The sequence below is a fragment of the Oenanthe melanoleuca genome, chromosome 4A (assembly GCF_029582105.1).
Source record: "Oenanthe melanoleuca isolate GR-GAL-2019-014 chromosome 4A, OMel1.0, whole genome shotgun sequence".
NCBI lineage: Eukaryota > Metazoa > Chordata > Aves > Passeriformes > Muscicapidae > Oenanthe > Oenanthe melanoleuca.
Window position 1 is genome coordinate 7231759 of NC_079338.1, and position 21577 is coordinate 7253335.

At 42.3% G+C, this 21577-nt stretch overlaps 1 protein-coding gene across 3 annotated transcripts in view; it reads left to right on the top strand.

The window, feature by feature from the left end:
• GPR50 (G protein-coupled receptor 50) overlaps nt 1–21135 on the top strand; it is a 55818-nt gene extending 34683 nt beyond the window's left edge. Inside the window, exons 2-3 of one of the 3 annotated variants that reach the window (XR_008840527.1) lie at nt 16611–17632; nt 19913–21129. Coding sequence is in view for 2 of the 3 variants with exons in the window: in XM_056491536.1 (XP_056347511.1) it covers nt 16611–17479 (869 nt within the window). In the remaining variant the exon portion in view is untranslated. Of the gene's footprint in view, nt 1–16610 lie in introns of all 3 variants that reach the window. The other 2 variants (XM_056491536.1, XM_056491535.1) reach the window with 2 other exon arrangements.
• Nucleotides 21136–21577: the final 442 nt, after the last annotated feature.

Genomic DNA, 21577 nt, shown 5'->3' on the forward strand with positions numbered 1-21577 from the left:
ACCAAGTAAACAAAAGTAAAAATTCAGTCTGGTAAGATTTATTAGTTTAATATTGGAGGGTTTAACCTGATACCAGATTAACATATTCATAGGGTTTTAGGAACTGCTTGGATATTAACTGCTACCTTTAAATCTGAAAACTTTTTAAGGGTGTCGTGTTTCTTCTGTGCTAATGACTCATCTGTCTTTTTTTAAGAGGCTGAATTTCTTTACACGGTGTTTTGAGACTAAATATGAAAGAGAGGAAACGGCCCTTAATTTTAAAAAGTTCCCATTTGGTTTAACAGCTGCTGTGAGATCTCTCTTGTCTTTTTGGCTGTGTTTGCCACTTTGGCAGTATGTTTCTTGTTGTCAGAGTCATACAGAGTTCTAATGAAGTGCATCACTTTTTTCGTTTCCCTACAGATGTTATTTGTTATTTGATATAACTCTGCCTTGTGAGAGTTTTATTCCTGAATAAATGATACAAGGATAGCTAGGATCAGAAGGCAGTGCTGGCATGAGAGTTTCTGCTTTGTTGCTAACACAGAAGAAGCCATTGCTCTTCTTTTAAAAGATATGTTATGTGGCTGAATTTGGGAAAGCCTTTCAACTCCTGAGGGAGCCAAAGCCAGCTTCTTCTGTTTTGCCGTTTGCTGCTGCCCTGTCCTAATTAGCAGTTAGACTCCACGCCCTGTGCTCCCAGTGCCAAGACACTGCCTTCAGAAAATCACTTGAAGTTTTTCATTCTAGTGCAGCAAACACTCTGTGTTTCTCCACTGTGCTCCCAGATGAGGGCAGTGAGACCTGCTGAGTCAGCAGACATGGCCCATGCTCCTTGGGGTTCATCTTCCTCCACCCCAAAGGCAGGGAGATGTGGCAGCCAGAGCTGGGTAACGTGATAGCCTGAGCATGGTGTGACCCTGGGGAGGCTCTTGGATGGTTCAGGCTGGAGAGTTTGCTGCAAGAGCTGGGCTCCCTTATATTGTGTAAATCTGTTATTGAAGCCACAAGTCCTTGTTCCTGCTAACTCTGATGTTACAAATAACCCCCTGATTCCTTAAGAGTACATACAGAACTCAGCTGAACTATTTGAGTATTAGACATTTCATGTGGTTGTTGTACAGGGGTGATCCTGCTGGGTTGAAGGTGACTCCCATACTCTCAAGATGTTTCTTGAGATGCCTAAATGAATGTGCAACCAACACTGGTGCTCCCATGCCTGACAGGGAAATACACACCATGTCACCACATGCTGCCAGCTCTGTTTGGGAAGCAGAGACTATTTGCTGAACTCCACACATTAATGTGCAAAGCTCTCATCCACTGCCAGCAAAGTGCCAAGCAAATTTTTGGACAGAATTTCTGCAAAGCTCTTTGTAATGCACACTAACCTTGCCTTATGTCTCCTTGGCCTCTCTGTTTCTGTGCTTTTGGGGTTCCCTTTGAAGGAGGACATGGGCAACATGCTGTGAGTTTTCATACCCTGCCTGGATATGTCTGTGTTCCACTGCTGCTGAGGACTAGAGACCCTCATCCTTTCTAACCCTGCCAGATCAACCCTCTCTTAGAAAAATGTGGGAATTGCAAGTACAGACAGCTCTCAGGGCCTTGTGCATACAGGCTCAGAGATAGAGATGGATACAATCTCTAATCTAAGGCCTAAGTTTCGACCTAAGGCCTTGGAGAAGGCTTGGAGAAATAGAAATATGAAAGTGAAGTAGACATAAAACAAGAATATAAGTTCGTAGTTTAAGTAGAAGTATGTTTTAAGCAAACAGAAATATGCATTATGTAAGCAAAGCAATATGTTGAGTGAGTAAAAGATTTTGAAGTTCAGCAATAAAACCTGTTAGAAACTTAGAAGCTTAAGATGTATCAATTTGTGAACCGTTATATGATTGGTTAAAAAATGACAAATTGTGGCAAAGCTACAAAAAGCAAACAGTTAATGACTGTTGTAAAAAGATGTTACCAAGTTTCATAGAAGTATGTGATTGGCTAAAAAACTAACATAAGGCATTATAACAAAGACTTAGATGGCTTCTGATATTATGACATTGAATGTAACACCTTTAATGTATCACCCTTCTATGAAAGTAATAAGGTAATAAACCATCTTTTAAACTGTCTCTCAGTTGCCCCGGCTCTCTTGGTTTTGATCTCCAGATAATTGACGCTCCACCGTGTGAGGAGCGATCTATCTCATTGAGGAATTGGGAAGCCCCGGATGCCTAATTTAGAGGCTGCTGGAATGAAGCAGAAAATTCGTGAATTTTAAGTGTGCCCGAAATGAAGGAGGAATGGACTCTATTTTCTGTTTCTGAAAACAGAAGACTGAGCCTGCTGGTTGTGTCTGGCTGGAGGCCATCTAAAGAGGACTTGTGATGAGGTAACAGGTGAGCTTCAGGGAACATGGGATAAGAAATGTCCAGGGAACAGAGAGATGATTATATTTGTTTAAAAGCTCTGATAAGAGCTAATTCTCCAAGCCTTCTCCAACATCTTAAGTCAAACCTTGTATCCATCTCTATCTCTGAGCCTGTATGCACAAGGCCCTGAGAGCTGTCTGTACTTGCAATTCCCACAGAAAAATATCTTCTATGATATGCGATATTCCCACTACCTTGAAAATTTAATGGTGGATGTATGGCATTGGTATTTGTTATAAATGCTTCCCCCTAGAAGACCCTGTATTAAGCCCATGCTTCGTTTCATCCTTAAAACTTCTCTTACTTTGTAGTTAGTTCATAAACAAAATTGCTTTACTGGGAGCAGAAAATAACATGAGATTTCAACAATTAAATGAAAAGTAGCAGGGAATCCTAAGGAAGGGAAATGGAGAGTCATAAACGGCTCTGAAGAGACTTGAAGGCAGGAATTAGTATCTTATGCTTAATGAATGACAGCTCTTCAAAAAAATATAGGAGTGGAGGACTTTTCAGAAATTGCAAAAGGTGAAAGAGGTTTCTCTTTTAGAAATTTAGCAAGCAGCCTTGTGTCTTGGGGTGACTTTATGATGCTTGTATCCCCAAATCTTCTGTTCTGTTGGTGTTGAATATTGAGTATATTGAGTTCTGCAGATTTAAGACTGGTTCCAGGAGTGAAGTGGGGAGAGAAGAGGTGCCAGCCTTACGGAGACAACACTTGTCCCCCGCATCCTTCACAAAGACAGTGCTGTCTGCAGTGAAGAGAACTCTCTTCTTGCTTTTGGTTAGTTTTTCTGGCTAGCTGAGGTGAAAAGGGAACCCCGGGACTGTGCTTTTTTCCTTTTTCCTGGAATTGTTCAAACCTGCTCTGGACTGAAAACCCAGAAGAGCACCAGGAGCTCAGACCTGTGACCCACCAGGCCTGGCCTGGGCCGCGGCATTTCCCAGTACCCACAGGACTGAGAACAGACTGAGTGAGCCGGGCTGCAACCCATAGAAGGGACTCCTCTGAGTTTGTCATCTGCTTCAGAGCGGTGAGAGGTTTTGCTGTTTGGTATTGTTCATTTTTGTGCTGAGGAGTGCTCTGCCAGTTAAATAAACAGTTTTTTTTTTCCACTTCTCTCTGAGGAAATATTTTTCCCCAAACTAGTTTGGGGAGGGACTGCTTGAATCTGTTTTCTAGAGGGACCCCATTCAGAGGTTTCCTTCCAAATTTGCCCTAAATCAGGGCATCTTGTCTTTTGAGAGGATGGCAAATGACAGCATGACCTCTTAAACTGATAGAGATTCCAATACTTCAAGTGCAAAAGGCAGTGTGAAAAGCTATAGCTTTTTCCTTTGTTTTGCCCCTGCCAGAGGAGAGATCTCATACTGACTGAAGATTCTGAGTTACTCCTTTGTTTCTGAGTATACTCAACTGGCACATGCCTAAAGTTTTGTTTTGTTTTGTTTTGTTTTGTTTTGTTTTGTTTTGTTTTGTTTTGTTTTGTTTTGTTTTGTTTTGTTTTGTTTTTATGGTAGCAAGTAGGGTGGAAGGTAGCTTGGATTTGAGTATAGGCAATGTAGTTATAGAAATCATAGAATCATGGATTCATTAAGGTTGGAAAAGAACTCTAAGATCATCAAGTCCAAGCATTAGCCCAGCACTACCATGTTCATCACTAAGTTGTATCCCCCCAGTGACACATTCTCACATTTTTGGAACACTTGAAGGGATGGTGGTTCCACCATTTACCTGGGCAGCCTGTTCCAAGTGAAGAAAGGTTCCTCCTTGTCAGCAATTTGTAAGAGCTGCAGCTGAGGGGGATGATCAGTCGACTTCTGAGGATCCCTTCAGCTCTGTTGTTGCAGATGGGTTTTGTAGTCACACCCTTGGCTATACAGAAGGTGGGGAGCAGAGTCACCTTTACCAACCACCAACTGGTTTGAAAGGTCCACTCAGAGTTAGCATTAAAGGGCTGCATGTAGCCCTCACCTCCTGGGTTCCTGTTGGGAATCGTGATGCTCGAGTTAACACTTTGAAGTATGGAGGTATGGATGTTAAGTAGTTTCAGAGAGAAGAAATATCTGTGATTTATTTCTTGCTGAGAAAAGTTCATTAGGGAGGAAAAAGGAAAGGAGGGGAAATGTTTTAAGGGGACTCTGAGAGCACCATCAATTGATGTGGTTATACAACTCTAAAAGTAGGCTTGCCCTTATCACTACAGATTCAGGGGTATTCCAGGATTAGGCAATTTAGCTAAATACGTCAGAGTTTGTCTTATGTGCATGGCCTATTTTTTAGCATCTTTTATTCTTTCTGGAGCTTTTTTGTATGACAAAACAATAGTTTGTGTAAGATCAGAATCCAACAATGCTCTTCCATTGGAAGCTGTTAGCTGTAAAGCAAAGTGTCTGCCAACCTCATCAAGTACTATCCACAAGTGTGAGATCTGCCCTTGAATGTGTGTATTGCTGCCTGTGAGCAGCAATACTTGCTTCAGTAATTTACGTGTCACTGGATTTGCTTTCAAGCCATTTGGATATTATCCAACACTAGACTCCCATGGAGATCAGTGTTAGAGTACACCCACTCAAACCATTTGTTCACACAGGCTCATGTTGGAACACGTTTACTCTGGACTTTACTGCAAAAATATCTTTTCTCCATTTATATACCTACACATTGAACCTCAATGTTTTGTAAGTCATTAGGAAAATAACAGAAGCAGATGCCATCCAGCAATACATTTGGGACTCCCTACAAGTTTCTCATAGCATTGATAGTTTCTTGTTGCTCATCCTGTACCCAGGCTTTACATGAGTTCTGTAAACCCTGTGGAATATCTGGAGTGAAACTTTTGCTGATGTTCTGGGAAACACTGTTTTTTGGACTCCTTTCTGGGAAAATGAGGGCATGATATTTTTTTTCATTTTCCAGTATCATTATATTCTTACTGAACTAACTTTAACTGTTTGTATTGGACTTCTGCCTGTGTAATTGTATCAGAGTCCCTAAAATGTTTCCAGGTGAAAGTAAGTCTCCATTTCCAGTGGGATTAGTAAATATTTATGAATGAATCAGGAGGTCCAGAACATATTTTCTTTTACTTTCTTTTTCCTTCTTGCATGTACCATGTCTCTTACAGTTCACATAGTCTTAGGGCTCTTTCTTTGCCTGTCTGTTTTGTAAGGAGTATTGTTCCTCTTCGTGGCAGATTGTGAAAGCTAGATGAACAGTGCTTCAGGAATCTCAACCTTTTTCATTACCTTTTTCATGCTGCTTTTCTGTCCCTCATAGCATCATTTCTCTTCCAGCCTCATCTCCACTGTGTATGTGTACTGTGGCTGTACCTGCTTCATGCCAGGTTTAGCATGAGGCCACAGGAGAAAAAAACGTGGGCTCTATGGAATTCTGTGATCTATATCTAGCCCATGGGGCTTTTTTGTTTGAATATGTTAAGGTCTTCTGAAGAAAAGCAATCAATTGCAATGCAGCACTCCTTGTGAGGCAGACCAGGACTGTGCTGTTGCCTTTAGGAGCTGGAACGGAGATCACACAGAGTTAGGGGAAATAAGTGCTGTAGCCCACAACTAGTCTTGGAGATAATTTGTATCCAATTTATATTTCTTTTTACAAAGTCTAGTGGTAAATGTTGTGCAGGTGATTATCACCCTGCTTACTACCCTAACACCCAAGCATTCATTTAGGTTACCTAGAATTGGTTCAGAATGAGTTAAACACTAAATGGCTTTCATCAATGGAAACATTTTTGTGTGATGACTATTTCTTAAGTAGCTTCATCATTTCCATATGTAATTCACTACGTCCATTCCCACCAATTGAGCAGGAAACCTGGGACTGGAGAGAGACTCATCCCTGGTATGTCAAGGCTGGGAGGTCAAGACAAGTTGTTAATTGTGGCCGGGTAGCATCTGCTCCTTTGCAGTGGATGTCTGTGGTTGTAGTGACTGGTGGTGGCACTAAGGTTTAGTTGACAAACTCTCCTGGTAAGGCACAAGGAGGAGCAGAAGCTCCTGGGCTCAGCTGTGGTGGTTCAGCAGGGCACTCCAGGGCAGTCAGACAAGATTTTTAACACTAAAATGAACTGTGTGTTCATATCTGACTGTACACTCTGCCTGACAGCTGCCTAGGCATTGGTTGCTTGCACACAGCCCCTTTCTGGGAACACACTTTGTCCAACACCAATAGCAAAAGAGTTTTACTGAGTCTATTAAGCTTGAGTTGACATATTTTTTTCTGGGATAGTAACAGATGGCAAATGGTGGCGGTACAGCTGCTGGGACGGGGAGAGGATGGATGTTTGTTTGTCATTTCAGTGGATGCTGGCAATAATTCATATTTATGTTTATACAGGGTTTTTCCTCTTTGAGAGCACTTTACAAACCAGATGATAAATAATAGGCCTGGAGTTAATATGGGCTGGTAGAGCTCATCCCTGTACCCATGTGGCCAGTGTGAGAGGGCAAACATAAGCGCATTGGCCTGTGCTTCCTACTGTTCTGGTTTGAAGGACAGGTGTCTGCCAATAAAGGCAGAAGTTTTCCTTTGAAATAGAGACTTTAATTCCACTCCCTCCAAGTATTATAATTGTTTGAATCAAGGACTCTGAGGCAGAGATAAGGGGGTAGGAATAACAGCTCTTTTACTAATATATCTAACCGTACAAGCAGAAACAACAGCAGTTGTTAAAATTACCAACAAAACAGAACAGATAATTCGGTCCCAGTCCTTTCTTTAGCTGCAGGCACGCTCTCTCTGCACTCGGTCCCCGTACTGCAGCTGGAGCAAAGCCCGGCAGCTGCAGAGAGCAGGCGGGAGCGGAGGCGGGAAGGGGCGGCAGCGGCCGCGCCGGTCTCAGGTGGGAGCGGGCTGGAGAGCAGCTCCTCGCTCACCGTTTGGGTTCTGGTGCTCAGCTGTGTCCGCAGAGGCAGGAGGCTGGAGCAGGGCAGATGCAGGGCAGGTGATCGCAGAGGGTCTGGCTGTCCTGCGTTCGGCCCCGTGGCTGCAGACGGGGGATCCTCCTCCGAGCTGTTGGAAACACGAGTCCCCTCCGGAAGCACGAGAGCCCCTCCCGAAGCCAATCCCACCTACCCCTTTTGTCTAGGGTCGTCAAGGGTCCTGGGTGTAACCCGGCCAGCTCCATTGGCATGATAATGGGAAAAATTCTTTAAATTGACACAGTAATAGAAAAACACTCAACTGCCAACATTACACAGCCTGGATGTAGATGAGGCAGATGTTTTACATAACTTAGTGCCACTCAGCAGGGATTTCAGGCAGAAAAGGAGGGTAAACAGCTGGAATTCAGGTGGCAACACTGGTATCTAGGGTGTCAGGCCCTAGTGTGGGTACCTGGGCTGACCTCTGTCTATGTGGAGTTTTGTGTAGACTTCCCAAAGGCATCTGTGTCCCACAGGAAGCTGCGTTAGGGAGTAGGTAGGCACTAACCATGCTGTCCTTGCAGACACGGCAGCTGAGGCTCTGCAGATCACCTGGCACTGACAAAGGTTCTGAGGCTTCCTCTCACTCTGTCAAAGTTGGGGAATGGCCCCAAAGGCCTCTTGACTTCAACACTTGCTCTCCATCAGCCTTGCTGGGATGTGCTGTAAAGGCATGCAGTATTTCCAGGCCCATCTTTAGTCCAATAATTTGGAATTGATATGAGAAGGAATCAAGATTTTGTGTGGATTGGCTCACTATCTCACAGTGTTACTGCAGGTGATAAGTTTGGTGGACATAACAGTGAAATGACAGAAATCTGGGGCTCATAACCAGAAACGGCACGTTTTAGCACTTCTTTTGTATTTATTAGGAGCTGTATCAAGACCACCACTTACTCCTTCTCCATTACTTCGAGATTCATAATTGCACCCAGGAAAAATATCACACTAGCAAGAGCTAAGTTTACAAATCCTTAAGAATTGCAGCACTGTAGTTTTTCCTCATGCAAAGGGTTAGAACTTCCAGGAAAACACAGGAAGAAGTCATTAAAAGGCATTTAAATGAAAATTAAATGGTATTTTAGAAACTTGAAAAATGTTGAAGGTAGATTAAATGTCAACTTTATATAATTTTTCGTTTCTTGAAACTATATTCAGATCACCTTTTCAGGAAGGAGTGCCCAAGGTGAGCAGGATGTGTTAGGATTAATGGGTAAGAACATTTGGAAACTTGCCAAACACTGTTTACCTAGGATGGTGTAAAAACTTTTCCTTATAAAGTATTTGAAATTCTGAAGATAAGGAATTTGCTCTGCATTGGTACCAAAAGAGGGCTGACCACTTTTTAAAGGGTCCAGAAGAAGACATAATTAAATAATTTTTATTCATTTGAGAGTGAATATCCAGCTACCATTTGTGTAACAGCAACAGAAAAATCCTCCCCTTTACGTTGCTTCCAGTGTAAAGGTAAGTGTTATAAGGAAAGATATGAAATCATGCTAATAGGGCTGCTCTCCAATTTTTAGTTCATTTCCATAGAACTTCTGAGCTCAGCTAAGGCTGCAAATCTGGCTAATCTTAGCCAAATGAAAGTTATGAATCTCTGGGGTGTGAACACTGCCTACTATTGCCCTTGTCTGCATTCACTTAGAGTGGCTGAAAGCATGACTCAAGTATGGTTTTGGCAGCAAGACAATTATAAAGTCATGACTTAAAAGTCTAAAATCCAGTAATACAGTCCTTCACCTAGCAATGCAAGCAATTCTTTATCCATCAGCTAAGATAATATACGGTGCATAACAAATGTAATTGATGCTCTGTGTGTCTGGTCCTCCCAGTAAACACTGCAAGGTTTTTCTCCTTCTACAAGCCTTTCTCAGAGGTCCAGTGGGAAGGGCAGCTTTCACAGCTCTAGTGATGTACTGATGAGAAGGTTCATGGAACCAGTAATGCCAAAAGTATGCCAAAGTTCTGGCATAAGGCAGGGAGTAGCTCTAAGTGCCCAGAATTCCCATAGGGAATGATGCCATCAAACCAGTTAATAGTTGGTAGCCCATAGCATACTGCTGTTTTCTGGCTTCGTGGTTGTGCTGAGAGATTTCAAAGGACTGTTTACTGTTTTCAGGAGTTAAATTATTCTGGAGTTTAATGCATGTTTTTAGGACTTTCATAATATCCTTAAATTGGATACTTTCACATTGTCTAATCTTAAATCCTAAGAATGCCGTGGGTTGGCAATTCCTCCTGCCCTTTTTTGTTATTATCCTCTGTATTATTTTATGCAGCACAGTCAGGATTTGAGAGCAGCTGACAGCCCAACTGCACTGTCTAACTGCAGGAAACCACTTTATCCCCCTCATGCTAATGGAGTAATGATAACAGATAATTAATTGAATGCCTTTTCCTTTCTTTTATTTATTCCTCTCTTTAAACATATGCCTTAAATACACAAGTAAAATCCTCAATTAAAAATTATGGATTAATGAATTGAACAAATATTTTTCTTCTTTTTAGTTTTTTCTTTTTTCCTGGATCTCAGTGAGAATTTTGCTGATTTTCACTTGTGCTCCCCGTCAAACATTTTCAGTTGTCAAAATGGGTAGGTATACACTGGGCTGTCACGTGGACACGTCAGATGCTTATCAGAATGGTGAAAAGAGATGGCAACAGGGTTTCCTCCTGTGTCATTGTGTGTGGTGGTCATACTGCCCTGGAAGCCAGGAGTTTGTAAGGATCAGTGCAATGAGTCACACTCCCCTCCCTAATGCACTTTGATGGGGTAAATACTGTCTACCCCAGGAATGACCCTCTAGAGTTCGTAACCTAAAAAATGCTTGTCAGAGTGAGGACTGCAGGCTCAGCATCCCTCAACACCACAGCATGGTCATCTACTTTATTACAGCAGTACATGATCAGTATGATTGTACACTCTCAGTGGTATCTTTATGTCATAAAAAGTTATGTCATAACGTTTCTAAGCATTTTCTATGAACTGCCACTTAGTTTGCAGAACTGAAGAGCCACTTCACATCTGCAGGCTAGTGGATAGTGACATACAACTAATCAGCAAGTGGCAGGTAAAAACAAACAGAAAAAAGGCTATCACAGCTAATAAAGAGTCTTGTTGCATGCTGAATAAAGTTTTTGATGACTTTATTTTTTTGCTTAGATGAAATGGTTCATTTTGTTTCTGTTTTGTAGTGAGCATAAGCTTTGTAGGGTTAAACAGAGAGTATTAAGATTATGGTAAGTGGTCATCAGAGGCTTGTTTTGCAGTCATGGCCTGTTAAATTGTATACTGCACCTCATTATATATGTTTCTGAGGCTGATGTGTGTCTTAAATTCCATTTACCTGTAAGACCTGAGTCTGTTGATTTTTTCATAAAACATAAATGAACAAACATAAAGCTTAAGATTCTCTTTATTACAAGATGTGGTTTACAGTATAATTATAGTAGCAAGAAGTCACTGCAAACATACCAGTTGCATCAATAAGCTTTCAGCATTTTGTTTAATATCTTCATTAATGATCTGTATGAGGAGATTGAGTCCACTATCAGTAAATTTGCAGACACACCAAGCTGGGAGCATGTGTCAATCTGTTGGAGGATAGGAGGACTCTGCAAAGGGACTTGGACAAGCTGAATAGACTGGCCTAGTCCAATAACATGAAATTTAAGTCCAAGTGCCAAGTGCCACTTAGCCACAACAACCCCCTTGCAGCACTACAGGCTGGGGACAGAGTGGCTGAACAATGCCCAGGTAGAAAGGGACCCGGGGGTACTGGACAACCAACTGAACATGAGCCAGCAGTGTGCCTAGGTTGCCAAAAAGGCCAGTGGCATCCTGGCCTGTATCAGGAGTAGTGTAGGCAGCAGAACCAGGAAATTAATTCTACCCCTGTACTCAGCATTGAGTCTGCACCTTGAGTGCTGTGTCCAGTTCTGGGCCCCTCATCAGTTTAGGAAGGATGTTGAGATGCTTGAACACATCCAGAGAAGGGCAACAAGGCTGGTGAAGGGCTTGGAACACAAGTGCTGTGAAGAATGACTGAGGGATCTGGGGTTGTTTAGCCTGGAGAAAAGGAGACTCAGAAGTGACCTTATCACTCTCTACAACTTCCTGAAGGGTGGTTGTAGTTAGGTGAGGGTTGGTCTCTTTCTCCAGGCAGCAACTGACAGAATGAGAGGGCACAGTCTTAAGCTGCACCAAGGGAGATTTAGTCTAGATGTTAGAAAGAAATTCTTCACTGAAAGAGTGATTGCGCACTGGAATCATCTGCCCAGGGAGGTTGTGGAGTCACCGTCCCTGGAGATGTTTAAAATAAGACTGGACGTGGCACTCAGTTCCATGGTTTAGTTGATGAGGAGGTATTAGGTCATAGGTTGGACCAGAATGACCTTAAAGGTCTTTTCCAACCTAGTTCATTCTGGGATTCTGTAATCTATTATTGTGTATCTTAGCATATCTTTATCAATATAGATTTTTAGACCTGCTTTTCTGTAGTTGTCAGTTAATCTGGCAGAAGCTGGACAGACACCAGCGTCTGATCTCACTGCTGGGAAGAGGTTGGAACAGCAAGGTGACTGGTCATGCAGTGAGCCCCATGGTACTCATCCATTGTGCTCATGGGTCAACTTCTTACTTGCTGCCTTTGAAGCTATTGTGTGTGGGTTTTTTTTGTGTCAAAATGCTGTTCTGGGCACTGTCTATTTGGAAGCAGCTCAAATCCCTGCAAAGAGGGTGGGAGGAAGCAGCAGCCTGGACAGGCTCACTTGGAACTTGACTCACTTGTTCCAAGTGAGCAGAAGTTGATGAACAACTGTCTTTCTGCTTTGGTGCAAATCCTGTCACTTAGGACAATTCCGTTTCAGCATTGGGTGTACAGGTAACAGTGCTAACCTCAGGTTTCATTGAGCATCTCTATCTTGTTCACCTGAAGGAAACAGTTTTGTAGTTCTGTAATACTTCAGCAAGGAATGAAAAATAACTTCACATGACTAACAAAAACCCAAGAGATTTGTGTGTTTGGACATTTTGAGATGTACAAAAAGTGGCAATTTTCAGAAAAATATTTTGTCTCCTCCCCCCCTCACCTGTTAACTTTGGTTTTGGGTTCAGTGTACGTAAACCACAGCCTGTAACGGACAGTCCACAGCTGCTGTGTGGGAAAAGTAGGGAGAGGCTGGATCTGTGCAACTGGAGCTTGGACACCAGGGGATTTCCAACAGCCTCTTGAGGCAAGCAGTGCCAATGACCCTGGTGTTTGTACAGTGATGCTGAGCTAATCTCTGTAGAACGATACCTGTTTGGATGAAAGTCAGGTGCTGTTGTGGCAGTCTGCCAGTGAAGACTTTTGCGTATGTGGTTTATTGATTTGCAGAATTCATTGAGGTATTTCCACATTTCCTAGAACCAGGGCTTGACAATAAGTCCTCAGATAACCTGTGTTGTTGGATAATCCAGACAGGATGAGAGATAGGGCCAGGGAGCTGCTGGAGTACAGGAGCAGACTGCTGGAGTGCACAGAAATACATGTATTGGAGCAGAGGGGGACCTCAAAGAAGTACTAGGGCACAAGATGTTCTGGGATAAGTTCCTTTTTGCATCACTTGCACATGCCTATAATCAGCTCTGCAGCTGAGCTTCAGGTTGTTTGGAGTTGTTTTCTTTTTTGCTAAACAATTGTGTATTACACTGTGAACAGTGTATTGTACCTCTATAATCTGTAGCTTTGTGTTGGACTTCTGTAATGTAAAAGAATTTATAATTTCTCTGAAAATGTGGACAAGTCTTTATTACCAGTGTTACACTTCCCTTTCTCCACCATTCCTTCTTCTTCACGTATGACTCTGTAACTGGTGCATGGAGCACAGTGACACAGTGACTAAGAAATTTAAAAAGGGATGGAAAATATGAAAGCTAATAAGGAAATATATTCATATGCCAACAAAGAGAAAGATACATCTGAAAATAGTGTTGCATGAGAAGATAAATTCAAATTGCAGATAGAGCCCTGCTGGTATTATTTATGGGCCAGACTCCTTTGTTTTATAGTGGGAAAATGTTTAAAAAAAAAACAAACCAGTAATGAAGACCATTGGCAGGAAACTGCTCTTTACCTTTGCTAAAAGCCTCATATTAGATGGCTTCCCATTCTGCAGTGTCTTTGGGAAGGAGGGTTCGACCTCATCCTACAGAGGGAAGGACACAAGCTGTTGGTGCAGGGCTCAGCACATGGTAGTCTCATAGCAAACCAGGGACTGCAAGGCTAAAGCAATGTTTAACTCAAATTACTCCTATTTTAATTATTAGCCAATAGCCAGTTCCCACACTTCAAAGGGCATGTTCTGCTTTGGTGGCATGCAATGTGCCCCCTGTTTTCAGTACTCAGGTACTGATTTCCAGGACTGACCTGCAAGTGGCTGTTTTATGAGTCTGACTTGCCCACCCATCTCACCAGAAGAAAAGGATGAAGTTGAGTGCATCCTCACATAAACTGGGAGATGAGTTGGTTTTTGTGAAATAGTACTGAGTGAACCTTTCTGGCTGTATTTCCAGGCACCTAGCACCCTGCACAGGCATAGGTCTGCTGGTGGGTAGGAGAGGTGGGACTGCACCATTGAAGATATAGAGGAGGGGAGGCCAAGTGTGCTCCCTGAGTGGAGGATATTATTCTTTTCTTCATAAAACCATCTCATTTTCTCCCTGCAATGAAGTTGTATCAAAATAACACACACAATACTGTGCTCTTGGATTGAATTCAAACTGAGAAGTTCATCCTGTGGATATTGTTTCTATAGACCTTTTTCCTTATATTTTTCTTCCTTTCAAATATTCAAGTTGCTTAAGAAAGACCAGCAGAAATGGCTTATTTTTTCCAGTAGCTGGCAGTGAAGTGAGACTAGTAATTTTCCCTATGATTTTTCTAAGCTTTGGATTAAATCCACAGATGTGGTGTTTTAAGTAGGGAATATTCAGCTTTGTTCTGATCTGCCTGGTTCAGAACTGGATGTTGAATGTGTCTCTATCATGCCCAGAAAAGGCAGAGACTTGCTTTCTGGCTGCCTGTGTATAAATGTGTATCTAAGTAGGACAGGTCTGGTGAAGAGGGAGAGTTGTGGTTCAGTTAGTGGAGTCTGTCTCCTAATTGGATTGCTGATATCTCTCTGTCTCTGTTTCTCTCTGTTGAAAATTGTTTTAGAAAAGGTTTCCAATAGGAAATTCTGGCGCTGGGGGCACTTTTTTTTTTTGTTGAAGTGCATATTTTGTTCAAGTGAATAAAAGTTTTTCTACAGAAGAGCATTCCCTCTCTGGAGTGCCTGCAGCATCACTAAGCCTGGCCATAGTTGGTTCTGCCCTCGACAATGGGCATAAATGGAATTAATTATATGGGAGACCAGGTTCAGTAACTGCATTTTAAAAGGCTCTCAGTAAGTTATTAAATCAGCGAGAAAGAAGCATTGAGGCCCTGCAGACACAGAAGCTGTGTGCTGTGGTAAACTTGTGTATGTAAAATTTCTGTCTAAAAAAATTTTAGCACTTCACATGACCTCTGCTAATTTTTTAAATGACAGTCTGTGTCAACTGCCTCAGCTCCACACTGCCAGGGGCAACTCTCCAGTCTGGACTGCTTTCTGGTCAGCATGAAGTGGCTGGATATGAGCTGTTGACTTGTCTTGATAGTTTTTTTTGGCACAAACATAGCCGTGACCCAACTGCAATGGCAATGCAGCCATGTTTTCCAACAGCCCTTGGATGTCTTTTCTAAGTGCTAAAGCCTGTGACCTGGTTGAATCAAGATGCAAGAGAGTCCTCTCAGGGATACTACATAAAAATACCTCTTTTTAGTAATTTGAAAAATATATATCTGCTCCACTAGACAGCAGGATGTGAGGGTTTGAAGAGAAGGCACAGGTCTGATCAGTTGGGTGGAATGTTACCTGTATCATATAGGGGCACAGGTGTTCACTCCTTAAATGTGTTACATACAACTCTATTCTCTATATATACTCTCTCTATGTGTATATATATCTGCTACCTAGTAATATTTTCCTTTGCACAGCTGCAGATACACCTAAAAGTTGAACAGTTAGGAAAACCAACTACTTTTTTCTAGTGTGCTGTCCTCTAACTGAAGTGTTGAGCCTCTGCTGAAATGATACTCGTCAAAATGCTGAGTATTGACAGATGTCCTCTTCAACATTATAGCTAGTCCTGTAGTTACACCAGGTCCCACAAGACCTCAGGGTCATTTCCTTAATGCACTCCTCTATGCTGACTGGCAAACTGAACAGAAAGGCTTTTTGCCTCCCTGAAAATACACCAGATTCATTAAATGAGCAGCAAGTACTTTTAGAAGGTCACTGGTCACCCGGGTCATTGGAGGCTGCTCCACACAGTGGAGCTGGCAGGTGTTGTCCCACACAATGCAGCATTTTCAATCCAGTAAGGCTTAAATTATTTTATACTTGCAGAGACTCTCAAGTCTCTGTTGTAGAGCCTAAATGAACAACCTGCAGCACATACTCTGCTGAGATGGCTGACTGCAGCTTATTAATCACCTTCTCTGCCTAGGATCAGACAGTGAAGAAGTGACTGACCTTCCATATTGAACTGGACAACTTTAACATTAAAAGAACAGGAAAATACACCAAATAAGATAAGCATGTCAAGGCTGGCTGCACCATTGTTCCTTGAAGAACACACAATCCTTAGCATGAGCAGTAATGCTAAGGAAATTCTGGTGAATGCATACCTGCATTCACCAGAAATTCTGGTGAATTTCTGCTTTCATGCAAAAGAACTGCTTTCATGCAGAGAACTGCTTTCTGCTTTCATGCTTTCATGCTTTTATGCAAAAGAACAAAAGAGACCTTTCCTGTGCAACTGCTCTCAGTGAAATGAATAAACCACAACCTGCCTGCCATACTCCTTTGGCCAATGATGGTCAGAGAGATGATCAACAAGGAGAACAAAATCCTTCTGTCCTACAGCTTAAAGGACCACAGGTTCCTGACTTCCAAAGAGTAACACTTGTAGTGTAGACTGTTCCTATGAAGGAAGATGCAGGTCAGCCATAGGTAGTTACTTTCCATTGCTGTCACTAGTAGAGCAAAGTCTTATTTTCTAGGGTTTCAAATTCCAAGTGGAGAGTAGAGTGAAGCACATAAGACTTTGGCCTAAAGAGGAGTTTTAAGTTGCAAGTTGTCCATCTGGACCTACGCTAACCTCTCATGATCTCTTCTTGTTTGTAGGTAACATCTTTGTTGTCAGCTTGTCCATTGCAGACCTTGTGGTTGCAGTTTATCCATACCCTCTGATCTTAAGTGCCATCTTCCACAATGGATGGACCATGGGAAATGTCCACTGCCAGATAAGTGGATTCCTGATGGGCTTAAGTGTCATTGGGTCCATTTTCAACATCACAGCGATCGCAATCAACCGCTACTGCTATATCTGCCACAGCCTTCGATACGATAAGCTCTTCAACCTGAAGAACACCTGCTGCTATCTCTGCCTGACCTGGATACTCACGGTGGTGGCCATTGTGCCAAACTTCTTTGTTGGCTCCTTGCAGTATGATCCCCGGATTTACTCCTGCACCTTTGCCCAGACAGTGAGCACATCATACACCATCACAGTGGTGGTGGTTCACTTCATCGTCCCACTCTCTGTCGTGACATTTTGCTACCTACGGATCTGGATTTTGGTGATTAAAGTCAAGCATCGGGTGAGACAAGACTGCAAGCAGAAACTCAGGGCAACTGACATCCGAAACTTCTTGACTATGTTTGTGGTTTTTGTCCTTTTTGCTGTGTGCTGGGGACCATTAAACTTTATTGGCCTTGCTGTTTCAATTAATCCTTCAAAAGTGCAGCCACACATTCCAGAATGGCTTTTTGTCCTGAGCTATTTTATGGCCTATTTTAACAGCTGCCTCAATGCTGTGATCTATGGGCTTCTTAACCAGAATTTTCGGAAGGAGTACAAAAGGATATTGCTGACACTGTGGTCTCCGAGACTGCTGTTCATTGATGTGTCCAAGGGTGGGACAGAAGGGATAAAAAGCAAGCATTCTCCAGCCATAACAACCAACAACAACCATGCTGAAATACACCTATGAGTCAGGACAGTACTATTTATTTTGGATTAAGTTGTATATGTAATATATAAGAGCCTTTCTAGCTGTGTGCATTGCACAGCTGGTGTTGTCATCATGCAAGGAAGGAGTCTGCAACCTTTCATGCTTACCATCGCTGTGACATCAAGGCTTTGAGTAAGGATTTTCAGAATGGAAATAACTGATTTTTTTTTTTATTTTTAATATGTCATCTTTCACTGTGTGCCTAATTAATCGGTTTGGTTGCTTTTGTTACAAGCATGCCAATACCCAAAAAGGGAAGCATTCAGAGTGCATGTAGAAATGCTTGAAATGCAACTTTCAAGAGACAGCAAAATTTCCATTTATTATGCACCACCTTTCTCCCCTACCTCTGAATTCTATTTTTCTAGCATTAACTTAGCTGGAACTGTATCAAACGAAGTGTAAACTGCATGGCTTTTTACATTTTAGATAGGTAACTGTATTAGCCAGCAGGTGTATGTATGGGCATGGTGTGTGTTTTCGTTTTTGTTTCCTCTTAAGGTTTAGGAACTAGCCTGGGCTAGATGTGAGACAGGCAGAAGCCAGACCAGTGTGCCTGATGCACTCATTTTAATTGAGTTTCTACAGACATTAAGTACCATTGCACTCTCCTTCCCAGGCCATGAGTAAGTATATGATATATGACATAATCTAATTGCAGTAAGATACTTGGAGCCTGATTCTAATTTAGGTAGTATCCTGTCATGGTCAGCAGTCATTCCAAACATCTTTCAAAAGTCACTGCTACATGAACATCACAATAAAAAGATGTTCATAGCAGAGTCCCATCTGTGTAATGCAGATTGCAACTTTTAAGTTCCAGTAACATTTACACTTGCAGACAAAGGCAGAAGGGGAAGGCAGTGTTTGTTCCAAAAATCCCTCTGTTTTTCCCATCACAGAACATGAATTTGCTTATAGAAGAAAAAAGTGGAGATGTTTTTTTCCCATTTTATTCATGTAGAGAACTGTAATTAACTCATGGAGTAGGGAAACGAAAGCTACTTAAGCATAATTATGTATCAGTTCTGTTAAAACCTGGACTGTGCTATCTGTATCATTGGAAACAATGTCATGAAGTGCTGAAGAGGCCAGTATCACATTAGACATAAGCACATGGGCAAAGATAAGGCTGTTTCTTTAATGGAGTATGAAAGGGGTTTGTGAGCGTGAGGGCAGCTCTCTGTAGATATGACTTCTTTGTTTCTTTAGCTTCATTGTGAATTCATCTCTTTATGGCTTTAAATAAGTGGATCCTGCTTTGAAACAACCCCATAAAATCAACAGATAAGACTCTCCTAGTGCACAGATTAGCACACATGCCTACCCTCAGATTAGCACACATGCCTTGATGCCGGTGTGCTGAGTGGCACAGAGGGAGAGGGGCAGGTCTGAGCCCTGGGGGTCTAACAAGGACAGCAGGCAGCCCTGCCCCTGGTCAAGGACTGTAGTCTTCTCTCTTTGGTTCTAGTCAAAGCAGGACTAGCTCCCAGCACTGAGCCCTGAAAGACCGAGACCAGACTTCGTGCCTGCAGATGGAATTATGTAGGAATTCCCCAAAGCCTGAGCAGGCTGTGTGCCTAATCCTTAGTGAAGAGAGTAAGCCATTTGTGCACTGCTTTCTGAAACCAACTTGCTGCTGAATGTCCTTTCTGCTGATTTTTTCGGGGAAGAGGAATTGAGAGAAATAAAGCCCTTTTCTGAAGTGGGCCAAGGAACTTTGCATGCTGCATTGCCTCCATGTGGATTGAGTGTCTCTGCTACTGGTGCTGCCATGTGGTGAAGGTCACTGCAGTACCGGGCGGGGCCTGCATTTATAGGGTGCCCTGGCACTTAGGAAGTTTCAAACTTGAACATCTCAGCCACTTCAGATGAATGTTGTTTTAAAATGTACTGCAAGCCAACCTCCCATAATAGGAATCAAACTGAGTTCTGTTTTGGCCTCTTATTCTGCCTCAGCATGGCCAAATAAAGGTATTTGACCCTCAGAAATAACTGTTGTCTGTTCGCCTTCCAGAAAAACCACTCTGGATGAATTCACACCATTCCATGCAAGCAGAATCATTTTGAGTTAAACTTAAATAAGAAAAGCACTGAGGACACATAACTGCAGGAAGTGTTTGTCCCATCACACAGGGAGATGTCTCGTGTTCCATGACTAGTCTTCAAAGTCAACAGTTAGTTAGAATCACATCAGCAAATAATTTGAAGCATCTAGTGCCAAGTGAAATATACTGCTTTAAGACAATTGTGAAGAATCTTGAGAGAAGTTTGCCAATTATCTCAAATACCTCAAAACTGGGGTTTCATCTTACAGATTCTTTTCTTTTTAACTGAATGTTTAGTGAAGGTAATGTGGTATGGTTTTTTATTTTATTCTTTAAGCTTGTATTTGCATTATTTCTTATTCAGGCTTCAAAGTATTTGAGCCAAACCAAGTCCAAAGAGGTCCTGAACAGGAAAGCTGTGAGAGTCCCTTCAACACCTGGCAGGAATAGGAGCAGCAGGAGCACGGTAGGACATCTTCCCAGGATTCACAGGGTCACCGCTTAACCAAACTATGCAAAACAATGTGCTCATCTTCTGCCACAGGGTCTTGAGCCCAGCTCCTGCCCAGATCTCTGCAGGAGATAGGCAAGGTGCCTGCTGTGCTGGAGTGGGTCTGAGCAGATCCCTGCAGTGCACACCCTGCAGGCTGGGGATGGCTCTGCGGTGGGCATGGGGTGGCTCCAGCAGGAGATAGAGCACAGCCCTGGCATGACCTGTTCAGAAGGGTTCTGATTGTCCCAGGGCTGGGCTGATTCAGCCACCATGACTGGAGGCTTGTGCTCAGTCCTCCTGGACCTGAGGTTTGCAATATGAACCATGGAAAGCAGGGAATGTGGCCTCAAACCGGAAACACTGTGCCATTTGTTAGCACTTTGAGAGAGGCAGTGCTTAGGATAGAATGGAGTTTTATATTGACTCATTTCAAAACTACCCAAGCAACTCCTTATTTTTATGTTAGGGGATTATTAACAGGGTACAGAGAGTTTATTTTTTTGTTAACATTTGTTTACAGAAAAAGGGAAGTGTGTTTTAGCTAAGAATTCTGAGTAGTGTCACAGTTTCCCTATGGCAATCTAGCTTTAATCCAAGTTTGAGATTTCAGTGAGATCCCACAGTTTAAATCACATTCTGCCAATTCCACCTCTTTCATATCTGGCCTTAAGCCTCATTGAGATCGCATATAAACTAGTTTCAAATCACTTTCTCTGGGTTTGATATGGTGTGTCAAACACCTATTCTAGTCCCAAGCTCTAAAATTGTTGTCGTGGAAACTTATGGAGAGTCAATATTGCTGTGAAGGAAAATTAAGCTCTTGCCACAAAGAAATATTTTTGGATGTTGCTAACGAATGTTGTGTCATAAATTTAAGAAAAATGTAACCAGTATATTTATATATAAATGTGTACTGCATATGCTGTTTCTATTTTAATGTTTAATTGAGAATCCTTCAGTATACTTTCCTATTGCCATTTTTGTTTATAAAATAGAATAATTCCTTTTACCTGTTAAAAATGCAATAAATCGGCCATTGAACTAGTTACTGATTTTTTTTTCTCCACTATCAGTTACTTTTTAATAAATATTTGGAACATCAGCTTGAGTTTCATTGACTCCCAGAAAGCAAATTGAATTGACAAACATACTTGAGTTCACACATATCTCAGCAGCCCAGATTGGACCTGGAGGTAAATGACCCATGGCATCTGAGACATCTCCTTGGATCCACATGTTTTCTTCCACTTGCCTGTGAGCCAGCTGCCCGATGCACTCTGGCCTTCTTCATCACGGAAGAAACTTTCTCCATACAGCCACTGGTCTTCTGACTGTGTACACCTTCAAGGCCCTTTGTCTTTCTTGTCCCTATCCACACCTATCCATATGTCTACCCGTGGAGTGCTATGGAAGCAGAGTTTGTCATATCCATTTCCTTGCTCTTTCTTGGGAAGGACAGCACAGCTGAGCTGTAAATGGAAGGGTGAGGGAGCCAGGGTGGTGCAAGTCAGGGCACAAGGTGGCGTTGGGTTATTG